At 40.5% G+C, this 12,538-nt stretch overlaps 1 protein-coding gene across 1 annotated transcript in view; it reads left to right on the top strand.

The window, feature by feature from the left end:
- Positions 1 to 8,144, top strand: part of COL4A5 (collagen type IV alpha 5 chain) — an 86,731-nt gene extending 78,587 nt beyond the window's left edge. The window contains exons 42-51 of the mRNA XM_075053676.1: positions 198 to 331; positions 736 to 808; positions 957 to 1,028; positions 1,406 to 1,534; positions 1,806 to 1,904; positions 3,234 to 3,446; positions 3,793 to 3,970; positions 4,556 to 4,670; positions 4,994 to 5,166; positions 6,690 to 8,144. Of these exons, the coding sequence (XP_074909777.1) occupies positions 198 to 331; positions 736 to 808; positions 957 to 1,028; positions 1,406 to 1,534; positions 1,806 to 1,904; positions 3,234 to 3,446; positions 3,793 to 3,970; positions 4,556 to 4,670; positions 4,994 to 5,166; positions 6,690 to 6,771 (1,268 nt within the window). The 3' untranslated portion in view covers positions 6,772 to 8,144. The remainder of the gene's footprint in view (positions 1 to 197; positions 332 to 735; positions 809 to 956; positions 1,029 to 1,405; positions 1,535 to 1,805; positions 1,905 to 3,233; positions 3,447 to 3,792; positions 3,971 to 4,555; positions 4,671 to 4,993; positions 5,167 to 6,689) is intronic.
- Positions 8,145 to 12,538: the final 4,394 nt, after the last annotated feature.

Genomic DNA, 12,538 nt, shown 5'->3' with positions numbered 1-12,538 from the left:
CTTGGTTCCTGATTTGGGTAGTGCAAATAATCCCTCTATTTGTTTTCCCTTTAGTTTATCCTGAATTCAGCATTGAAATAGAGCTGGGAAGTCAAGCCAAAAAAATTATTTATTTTTTTTTTTCACGCTGAAGGCACAAACTTGGGGAGAATGGTTGATATGTACTGATAGATGCATATTTGTTCTGCAATGTTAAGGTCCACCAGGCCCAGAAGGTCCGCGAGGGCCACCAGGCAGTGGAGGACTTAAAGGGGAAAAAGGGAACCCTGGTCAACCTGGCCCACCTGGCCTGACTGGTCAAAAGGGAGATCAAGGACCACCTGGACGCCAGGTAGGACAAGAAATGGAGTTTCCCCCCTGGTTTATTTTTAAATGCAAGAAAAATTGAATATATTTGGATGGAATATGTCATTTATCATAGTAAAATAAAAGCCAAAACATGGTAGCTAACACCTTGTCTTGTAGCAAATAAGAGGGTCTTTTCCTTAATTATCCCCCAGTATCTGGGCAGGAGGTCCTCACTATATTCCCATGGGAGCTGGAGCTTTCAATGCACACTTGTTACGGTGTTCTCTGACAGCACCCAGTGCAGTGAGCAAAATGCATAGCCTCAGCCCTTCAAAGCGCAAGTTCACAGACCCAAAGTGTGCTTATTTGTCCCCCAGCCACCTCTTCTCTCTTTTTTTCTGAAACTGCTGAGGAGATGAGTGAATAACGTGAAGCTGTTCTGTTCAGGGGGATCCTGGTCGTCCAGGTCTGAATGGAATGAAGGGCGACCCCGGGCTTCCAGGCGTTCCAGGATTCCCAGGTATTTAACTAGCATTTCAAGTGAAAACCTCCAGACAAAGTAACAGCCCCTCGGGGAGAAAAGAAGCCTGATTTTGGCCATTCCTGCAGCACATTTTGTAAGACAGCATGTTCTTTCACTGTGTAACTGTGTGAATTTGATGTTTCAGGTATGAAGGGTCCCACTGGACCTCCAGGACCCGCTGGCCTCACAGGCAGTCAAGGACTGCCAGGCCCACCAGGTAGGAGTCCTGGGTAGCATTATTGTCACTTTTGCTCCCTGCCAGTAGAATTTGTTACACAGATGTAGGACTGAGTTGGTCTCAGCCAGCAAGGAAAGTAGTTAAGTGAGCAACAGCTTAAACACAATTCCATGCTATACTTTTTAGGCAGACAAGTCATCCTACCGTATTTTATACTCTGTATCCAGTCTACATGGATTAACCCCTGCAGAGCTGTCCTTTGCAGGGGGTCACCAAGAGCAGTTTTTGCCTTATATATACACTTACTCTTTACATTGATAGAGCTCTTGGCTTCTGATTTTGTAGTAAATAACAGAAACTGTTCCTAATGCTCTTTTCCACCTTGGTTTATCTAATACTAAACTGCTTTCTCTCAGGTCCGCCAGGTTTACCAGGCACCATTGGACGAAGCATTGTTGTCAAAGGTGACCCTGGTCCCCCGGGTCCTCCAGGACAGCCTGGGTCGAAAGGGCCACCTGGATTGCCAGGGCCACAGGGATTGCCAGGTATGATCCTAGGTGGCTGCAGAGAAAATTACTAAGTATAGCTGACTGCTGGTTGCAATGCGAGTCACTTGGCATGGGCTGCAGAGAGAAGTTACTGAATTCAGCGAGAGGTAATAGATAAATGTAGGGTTCTACCATACACATCTGGTTTAATGATCTGTTCTTGTCTGATGTATCATGAAGGAACAACGGGTGAGTCCCAGACAATTTAAAGAATTCTGTAGTGACATTTCAAGAGCTTTTATTTCAGTTAGGCATTTGTCTATTCTAGGTCCAATTGGTCTTCCTGGTGACCCAGGGCGAGATGGACTACCTGGTTTTGATGGTCCAGCAGGACGTAAAGGGGAGAGAGGTCTTCCAGGCCAACCAGGTATGGTGTTTATCCTATGAGGACCCAGTGGAAAAAGAGATGTTCCCTTTTGTAAGTGCAGGCTAATGCTGGGAAGTGAGATCTTTGCCTCACAGGAGTAATAATAAAATAATAATTTTAGGATTTTCTTAATGCAAAAATATTACAAGCAGCTGAACATACTTTGGTTTGGAATATTCTTGGAACCAGCACACTGCTGCTCATTGCCGAATAATATTGTAGAGTGCTTTATCTCAAGCTTAATGGCACCCCCTTTGCAGCACAGATGATGCACAGGAGATAATGAAGATAGTAAGAAACAGAAGAGAGAGATTAGTAAAATAATTTTAATTTTGCATGGAAATCATGAATGGGGAAAAACAGACTTCATAAAGGAAAGAATTTCACCAAAGGCAGAGATCAGGCTACCATGCAGCTATTGCTTAGAATTACTGAATTATGATTTGAGAAAAGAAATCAGACTAGGTAATGGGACAATTTTCTAAAGATGATGATACATATTAAGTAGCTATATATTGCAACTTGTAAGAAAAAACATTAGAATTTAAAGAGGTAAAACCGTACAAAAATCCATAGTGACTTTTTTCCTTTTTGTCTGAGTAGCTCTATGAAATCTGTTAGCATTCTTTTAGTGAAAAAAATGTACGTAATAACGACTGTGGAATAACATAGTCTAAATATTTCTGGTTGTATTTCCTGATATTTTTGCTGTTCAAGAACAAATGCTTTTTCTGATACCTTTCTCAGTCATATGACTCATTCTTGCTCTCATTCAAGGTTGTTCTACCCTATTTACACTCTTTGCAATCTACTCCAAAACTGACTGCAGCTTTTCTATTCATTTTGGTGGGCTTTGGCTCAGGTGTTATCATAGGATGCCCTAGAGTGAGACTGGCTTCTGTTTCTGGCTCTGCTATTTATTTTGTGATCTTGAGCAAGGTGTTTCAACATTATCTGATTAAGCTACGTACACAGATTAATATGTTTTGGAATTGGGAAGCTGATTTGGACTCATTCCAGTGGCTGTCACGTCCACTGCAGTTGTTACCTTAGTGCCTCACAGCTCTGAATGTATTTAACTTCACAATACCCCTACAACAGAGGGACGTTGCACTGTTACTTTATAACTAGCAATGACAGCCTCAGTGATTTAACCAAGCTTACATGAAAAAATAATTTGAGGAAGATAGTGTTAGCAGATACTGGGTCCCCCAACTCACAAGCACCTTAATCACAAGATGATGGTACATTTCAGAGCTATGTTAGTCCTAAAAGAGCAAGAAAAGGTGTTAATAAATACTGTGTGTTCTGATTCTCTCATGTGAACAGGTTCACGAGGAATACAGGGACCTCCTGGTCCTGATGGCTTACAAGGCCCACCTGGTCCTCCTGGAACAGCTTCTGTTGCTCACGGATTCCTTATAACTCGGCACAGCCAAACCAGGGATACACCACTATGTCCACAAGGAACATCAAGAATATATGATGGATTCTCTCTTCTATATGTGCAAGGAAATGAGAGAGCACATGGCCAGGATTTGGGTGAGATATTCTCTATGCTCTGTCTTTAAGGGGAAAGAAGCTGTAGCTGCCTCTTCAGATGCTCTGGTTCTCTGAAGATATGATGGTCTTAGAGATTTCTTAGATGAGGATAGGGATTGCATACTAAGATCTACTATCTCCAGAGGTTGCACATTATAATTCAGGATGAAAGAATGTAAACCAAAACTGAGAAGCTAAGTTTCTCCCACATGTGACAATTTGATAGCACATGCTGTGCACTCCCAAGTGGAGAGGAAGAATACACAATTACTCTTTTCAAAGAATTGCTATAAAAAGCAACGAAGTGAAAACTTTGCTGTCACATTTTACATATCTTACTCTGTAGGTACTGCTGGGAGCTGTCTTAGACGTTTCAGCACCATGCCCTTCATGTTCTGCAACATCAACAACGTTTGTAATTTTGCATCAAGGAATGACTATTCCTACTGGCTATCGACTCCAGAGCCAATGCCAATGAGCATGGAGCCACTGACTGGGCAAAGCATCCAGCCATTCATTAGCCGGTGAGACAAAGCAGGCTATCAGGTCTCTTTTTTAATACCTGGATAAATTGCACATCTTATCTGTGTCTTTCCAGTGAGCAGGTTGGATATAAGGAGATGAATCTGTCATGTTTTGCTCTGGGAAATACTAGAAAAGTAGCCTGGTTTAAAGTATTCATTGTCTTAAAAGGTCTGTCTACGTGCAGCAGTGATAATTTGAGGCTGAAAGGCTCTAAGAGCTCTCCTCAACTGAGGAAGCTTATATAGTCAGCAGTGGAAGATTGCCATGGACAGGAAGGAGAGCATGAGAGCCATTAGCTCTAGAATTAAGGTACCCACTTGGGGACTTTGAGCTCCCAGGTTTTGTTTCAGGAACTGCTTCAGTATTTTACCCAATGGTTGTTAGTAGAAATACAGGTAGATTTTGCACTCCAAAATACTGTCTTATTGCAGTTACAAAATACGTGAGAAGTAGAGGTCTAGATAAATAGGATAGCCTCTCACAGGCCAGTTTTCCTCCCGTTCTCTGTGTAAGAATTCTTAATAAAACATACTCCTATTATATTTTAATATCGCATGTTTCTCTGATACTTACCCTGTGTCCAGATGTGTTGTGTGTGAAGCTCCTGCTATGGTGATAGCTGTCCACAGTCAGACCATTCAGATTCCTTCGTGTCCTCCAGGCTGGGACTCCCTTTGGATCGGTTACTCTTTCATGATGGTAAGAACTGCCTCCTACTCCAGAAGTGGCTAGTACCCCCTTGTGTCCTCAACTAACTGCTTTAGGACTTTGTTAAAAACTACACTGGCTGTCATTCGAAAGCCTTTACCTTCAATTACTAACCACGGTAGCCAAGATTAACAGTGATTTCCCAGTACTCAGAACCCAGTGTGACTGATATTTATGTAAGTGTCTGACCACCGCATTATCTCAACCAAGAACAGACAGAGGCTCTTTTAGTAGTTGAATGCTGTGCTATTTAATTTTTAGCACCTACGGTAAGATCCTTCTTTGTGTGTTTCTTTCCTCCACCCCTACACCAGCACACTAGTGCTGGAGCAGAGGGCTCTGGACAGGCCTTGGCGTCACCGGGATCCTGTTTAGAAGAATTCCGCTCAGCTCCGTTTATTGAATGCCATGGTCGTGGCACTTGTAATTACTATGCCAATTCATATAGTTTCTGGCTGGCAACTGTAGAGGTGTCAGAAATGTTCAGGTAAGAAAACCTGTTTCTTGTATATTGCTTTATTCTGGAATGAAAGCTTTGGAAACTGAATTTATTCTGAAGATCAAAAGAGATTTGTTTACAGGGGTATAGGGAAATAATTTAGCTTGTTTTCCCCATCACAACCAGTTTTTCAAGTGTTTCCTTGGTAAGCCTTTAATATTATGTAAAAACTTGCTAGGGCACATTCTGTTTTGCAAGGAGTCAGATTCTTTTTATGTCAATTCTTATTCACATTTAGTAGTACCTTCTCTGAAAGTAGTCCTACTGTAGTTACTGTATTTGGAGCCTAGAAGATCAATTTCGTTGTTTTGTTTTCTTGCCAGGCCTTTCAATAGCCTCAAATATTTGAAAAGGTAGTTCGCAGACATACAAGGGACATGTACGAAGGGCAAGATTGACTCTACTTAAACCTTTTAAGGCAGATGTTCATATAACCTGTTTTTAAAACCCTTGTATGAAGGAAGTTTCATACGCTCCATGGCAAGCATTTTTTCCAATACTTTGCAGAAGAATTAGGATGACACTTTGGCTGCAAGGAAGCCAGTGGACATTCTGTCCTCAGTTTCTCTGCAGTCAGCACTTCGGCTGGAGTCTCTCAGCTCCTCAACCTTTTTCCCTTTCAACTTGAGTAGCAAAATCATTTTTTCTTTGAAAAATCATCTCCTTTCATAGAATAAATTGCTACTGCCCTGTTTGTGTACTGATAAAAACCTCATAAATATTCCCACTGCCACCTAATTGAAAAATGTAGCTTTGTGGTACACAGCTGGCAATGTGCACTGTGTTATATAGCAGTAGTGGCCCCTAAGTTGGTTTTTTGTAATACCTACAACCATAATATTTAATGTGTATTAAATAGTCATCACTGAGTTTTCAGGGTAGTTGATCAGTGGTAATTCACTAGTGAAAACTGCCTACTAATAACTACCATGCGCCTTTGAGTTTTCTGTCTCTACTATTTTCTGTCTCCCACAAACACAACTTCCTTTTTTATTTTTTTTTAAAGAAACCTTTAAGAATTGCACTTACTCTGTGTACATGCACATTACACAAAATTGTTATATTAATCTCCCACCTCCCTACCCTTTCAGAATATAAATAATTTGGTAAAGCCATCACTGAAATACAACTCTCATTGTAGCAGTATTTTTTATGCATTGTTAAAGTACCCTTCAACTGAGAAACCCAGAGATGCCAGAAATACTGTCTCAAACGTACAAAATTCACTTTCCACTTGGTTTGGTATTTGTGCGACATCATATGCTAGAATGAAGTAGTTGATTAGCATACCTTGTGTATACTGAGACACTGGACAAGGCTGAGCATCTGTCACCTGGTGTTGAGGACGTACAGAAAGGTCGCTCCTAAGGAAAACTCTCAAATGCAGGACTAATTCCCCACTTACGTACTTAAGTGTTATCTTAAACTGTGAATTAAGTAAAAGTGTAAAGGAACAGTTCTGCAAACAAAGAAAAAGCTAACCTAACCTTACCTTTGTGTCTGTCAACCAGTAAACCTCAGTCAGAGACACTGAAAGCTGGAGACTTGAGGACGCGTATTAGTCGTTGTCAAGTTTGCATGAAGAAGACGTAACGTCTTGGAGAATGTTTTATAAAACAGTTGAAAATTCCTAAGATGCACTGTCTTCCAGCTGCAACAATGGTGCTACTGTGCAGAAAGAAAAGAAAAAACAAATCCAAACTGTTTTAACCATACAAATTCAAGTGTACCTCACTCATGTGCCAAACTAAGGGTTGTTCGGTACATATTTGTCAACGAGACTAAGATGAAAGAATTGACCTCTTGGAAACAGAAAAGAACACTTGAGGTTCACAAAGGATCAGAAGATGAAATTTTTCATTTCTCTCCCCGTACCAAAATGGCACCTTTTTGATCAACCAAGAGAATAAAGAAAAACACGACGCACTGAGTATGTTTAAAATAACAAGACTGCAGTTTTGAAAAACATTTTTCATGGTGCTACTAACCCTACTGTATCCCAGGTTTTTAATATGAAATTTTAAGCTTATTTCTCTTTGTAAGTAATGAAATGTGTATATTGTGTAAACACCTTTTTAGTTGAAACTTTCAGTCATTTAGAAACAGACTCTGATATAAAAATGCTTATGTCTAAAAAATTAAAACATACAGCAGTATTTTATTATGAAACTTGTGGTACAGAGAGCATTTACCCCTCTTACACCAACTTATTCATTTAATATTTCATTTCCTCCCTCAGTTGCCAACCTGATATATTTGGGGAATGCATAATTATTCTGAAGTCATTTTGATCAGGGTTTTAAATGTTGTACACCATGCTATTGGTGGTATTATTTGTGCGTAGAAATCCCAACCCACTTGAAAAGGTTTTTTTGTATCTTGTGAAAATATGTGAAATTATTAGCCATATTCTATATCCTTCTTTTCAGAATAAAAGTCACATTTACATTTTAGTAATCAGTTTGGTTTGACAAAACCTGTTCCTTGGGGAATATCCAGTTACCAAAGCATTTAAGGTGATGCTTACATGAAACCTCTACTCTGAAGTGGTATCATGCATTTTATCCAAAAGAGTGTACATGCTAAGAAACCTTCTGAATAAAATAAAGCATAACCTGGTGGAAACTTTCCTATTTACAAATTAATCTTTTAATCTTATGTGAATTTCTACACATCCACAATGTATTTACAGTATACAGCAACTCTTGTGTATGTATAGTTCACATAAGGCCTTGAAAGATGGTGCATGCAGTCTTTCTGATGTCATTTTGTAAGAATCCTACTGTGTATGTCTTAGAGTGTCACTACTTGTGCAATAGCTGAAAAGTGATCACTTTTTGTATGCATGACTGTTCAGCTTCTATGGTCAGTGCTGTTTCATTTACCCTTATGTATAAACAGAGCTCCCTGACAAAGCAAGACTATTTTTCAAGCGATGATACTTTAATATTTTCATTGTGTATATTGCCACCTCAACTATCAATACAACTTAACTTGTGAATTAACATACTGCTTTATACAGGTGAAGTGTATTTGTTTATTGACTACTGTTAAGTAATTTATCTGCTAATGGCTATTCATTCTTACCTTTCAGTTATCATTGTAAACACGGAGCATCAGAAACCTCCTTGGTTTATGCACATTTGACAAAAGACTGGTGACTGACCAGGTGGCAGTAATCTATACAATGAGATTGGTGCTGATTTCAAAAGCTTTCAACTAAATATGAAACTGAAGTTCTTTAGTTTAAAGCGCAAAAGTATTAATAGCTTTGTCTTTTTTTCAATTAGCTGCAGTTATATATGTCGGTAGAGAGTGGGCAATTCAGCAATGTGCATCCTTCAACTCATTTTATTTTGGTTTGCTGATGCATATAGAAATAAACTGAACCTGCTGCTACCTCCAAGTCAAGAACTTGTTACCAAAGCTGAAATAAAATAGTAAGTCTCTTCTTATAAACACAAGCCCTTATCTTACTGCTGGCTCCTCAGAAGCCTGAAATGAACATAGCAGCCTACCCCTAGCCCCAGAAAAGCAGAAGCATGGATGCTAAGGTCAAGGAGCTCCCAAAAGAAAGAGCTCTCCCAGCCTTGCCTACCACCAACCTGTCTTGGGCTCACCAACAAGAACCGTTCATATACAGGGACCTGGGAAAGGGCAGAACGTGGTTGTTCTAGCAGTGCATAACCAGTGATTCTCTCTAAGATTTGGGCTTCTCTCACAGCACGTAAAACAAAGCCTGCTGGATTGAAAAGACAGGAGGTGCCATTCCAATCTAAGGTAGATAGCACCCAGAACAGCTAGTCTTGTGGCAGGTTTAGGTCCCGGACCTGTGAGACGACCACAGAAAATGAAAATATGTAAAGTACCTACACTTCTGACAGATACAGTCTCTGTTCTGTTCCTGCAGCTCTCACCCTGACCTGGAGAACAGTCCTGAACCTTAATCAGCTTCAGGCTGAGATTTCCAAATGGGCTAATTAAGAGAAAAGTAGTCTAGAGAAGAAGGAGCATCTTTTAACTAAGACCTGCAGCAGAGATTCAAGAGAGGTTGGTTTAATTCCCACCACACATTCTGTGCCTCAGAGCAGGTAAATCACTTGACCGGTGTTGGATTGGAGTTACTGATCTATAAAAGGAAGCATGGTTATTATTTTCTCCTCCTTCTTGACTGCTTAGACTGTAAGCTCTTTGGGGCAGAGATATTAAAGGGGCTCAAATGTTGGCTGGGGCCTCTAGGTGCTATCCATCAGTATATAAATATTAAACTAGAGGTAAAAGCTTGTGTTTGCAGATTTATTATTAAAAAAAAATAAACTGGTTTGAACATCAGAGCCTTCAAATAGAATTCAACAAAGCCTAACCATGATCCAGCTTAGAACACCACTTCTTCATCTACAGTTAAAGCTCTTTTTCCTCAAGTCTGATTTGTTTTTAACTAAAGCTTTTATTCTCTTAGCTGATTGTGTCAAGTAGTCTATTTTACTTAATCTTGAGCAGGAACCTGGAAGATAACTCAACTGTACTTTAAGTTGTACAGGGACAAGTTGCACACTTTAGCCGCTCGAGGGCCCCATACAGCTTTGAAAGAAAGAACAGCAACACGACCGAGTTCCTGGAAGTGCCTGCATGCAGCAATGACTTTTTAAAAAGCTTACTAGAAGGGGGAGTGCGTGACCTTTCTTTGCTCACTACCCCGTTCTTGTTCTTGAAAGCTTGCTGCAGATGGTGTGCTGTCAATTGCAACTGGGCTGATGAGTGAAAAAATGCAACTTTCTAAAGGAATAATAGTTTGCAAATCCTAAAACCAGCAACCTTATGCACAACTTGGATTTACACTGTTCTAGTATTTAAGGACAAAGTTCTGCTTAAGACAGGCTTTTCAGTACCTTCCTTCACTCTAGTAAGTCCTGTTATAATCCTTGACTAAAAGGGAAATGCCTCCCTCAACCTCAAATTCATTTATAAGGTGGGATTTAAACTTCTGCAACAATTCTGCAGTCAAAGTACAACCTATAAACCAAAGTGGGCACACCGGGCAGTGCAGCAACATGACTACACAAGGAACTAGGGTACTCTGTGCAAACTTTGTGCTTTAGAAGCTCGTAAGCATGCAGCGTTTCGTCCTCTACTGTAAAGGTCAGTCCCCTCTATAGTGAGGATTTCTCACATCAAAGGCTGGAGGAAGTACCTATTTTAAAAAAGTACTTTTAGAACTTGAAAAAGTGATATATGGCTTTTGCAAGCAACAAATGCTCAAGTTCTAAAATTTGGTCTTCTGCACTTATTTTCTATATACTTTGATACCTAGCTTAAATATTTTCTAGTCAGTGTGCTGCCTGAACTGTACAAAAGTGCTGTCCGAGGGGCACTGCAGAGGGAAGGTCCTTTTGCCAGACACAGGACTATACTGCTGTGAGCAGCACTGCATGTTCTTAACAGGTCCTTCCCAGAAAAAGTTATGATTTTAGACAATCCAGCACTGTTGCTGGACGCATAACACTTCTGTGCTGCTGTGGCTACTTCCACTAGAAGCACAAGCTGAAAATTGCGCAAGAGGCTGGAATAATTTAGTCTTTCCAGGGTATTTTATTGACAAAAAGCAGGACACTATTGCTAATGGAAGGCAGGAGCAGCGATTAGCTCAGGGGAGCAGTAACAGTGTTCTACATTTAAAGTGTAGGGTATGTATCCAGAACTATTGGCTTTTGAAAGATTATTAACTCAACCCGCTTGTAGCAGACAGGTGAGCACTGCCAAAGAACAGCCTCAGCTGGCAGCAAGGTGGGGAGTAACTGGTTAGTAACTAAGGCAGACACACTGCTGTCCTTAGTAAAGGTACACACTAGAGCCCCTGGGCAGAGCAGAGAATGGTGGCCCAGGCTACTGTGCCAACGAGCAGCTTCAGTGCCCACTGAGCGAGATTTCCTGACAGTCTCCTGTAACCATAATGCTGCTTTAAGAAGTTTTAAATTAACTAACTCAGAAGAAAAACTGAAAAAACTGAGCTTCGTGTGTTTCTTTAAAAAAAAGGGGGGTCGGGGGAAGCAGCTTTTACCTCCCAGATCTACACAGCAAGCTCAGTGCTCCTGCTCTCCCCCCAGATGTGCTGCTTCACAACCCTTTGAGGAAAAACGAGGGGAGAAACTTCTTTATATTTGAGGGAACACTATTGCTAAAGCCAAAAGAGGACACAGGGATGAAAAAAAATACAATACAAATTGTATTGTTACCTGGTAACTCTGAACAGGTCCTTCTTCCCTGCTACAAACCCCTCGTTCCCAGTTACTTGATTATTTCCAGTACCACAGCGCTCAGTGAGATGCAAGGTCCATTAGAATTGGTCAATGCATTTCAAAACAAAGTCTTTTAATATGTGTTCTGGTGACGGTCTTCAAATTCAGATAGGAAGTCTAACTTGCCTTCTGGTTTTAATTGAGGGCTTTCACCACACTTCAGAAGCAAGAGAGTTCTGTCAATGATTCACCCAAAGGGGTTTGAAAAATTAGTGCAAAACTATGTCCTCCACCCTCCCCCCCCAAAAAACCCCCAACCCCTCAAGCAGTCAGCCCATTTCAGAGCCAACGAGACATTCAGACACAGGTCTCTTAAAGCACTCATTGTGAGACTGTTGCAACAGTCCTGACAGCGTTTGGATCATTTTCCCTGTTTGTTTACTGCTGGTAGGGCTGTTTCTGCCATGTATGAGAAGCACCGATTCCTTTTTCTTCCCAATACAGGCTACACGCTATAAAATGAGGCCCTAAGTAAGGGGGCTGGTTTCTTTGAGGAAAACCCTATTCTTACAGCAAACTTGACTTTTACAGGGAGTTGTTTTAATGCACTAGTCTGAGTAACAGGGTAAGAATTACATCAGGTATTTTTAAAGAAAGAAAAGTCTAATCCGAGACATTTCACAGTAACCACCCACATTTATGGAGATCATATACACTCACATCTATGGATAAAACCTCTTGCTTTCTATACAGAATTACTGACATACCCTTCATGTCAGTAAGGAATTTGAAAAGGCACTGCATTTTGTTGGTGTTTTCCAACTTGAAGTTCAGTTGTTTTTACAAGTGGATGCCTTACCTGAAATTACAATATCCCTGTATGGGTTTTGGTTTTACCTACTGAGACCTTATTTAACACATATCAAACCAAAAGCCTTACTACAAAACTTACAACAGCAAGCCATGCTTGTTCCCTTCCACCCTCAACTCTAGAGACAGGAACCTATTTGACACTACACAGCTAAAAATTCCTTCCACCACTAGTACTTTTTGATGGTGAAACCTCCATACCCAGTCATGGATAAAGTTACAAACAAAAAATTGCCACAGTCTTCTGCGTTTAA

Source organism: Buteo buteo, chromosome 22 (assembly GCF_964188355.1).
Source record: "Buteo buteo chromosome 22, bButBut1.hap1.1, whole genome shotgun sequence".
NCBI classification, from domain to species: Eukaryota; Metazoa; Chordata; class Aves; order Accipitriformes; family Accipitridae; genus Buteo; species Buteo buteo.
Note: the sequence above shows the minus strand (reverse complement) of the source record. Positions and strands in the feature narration are given on the sequence as shown.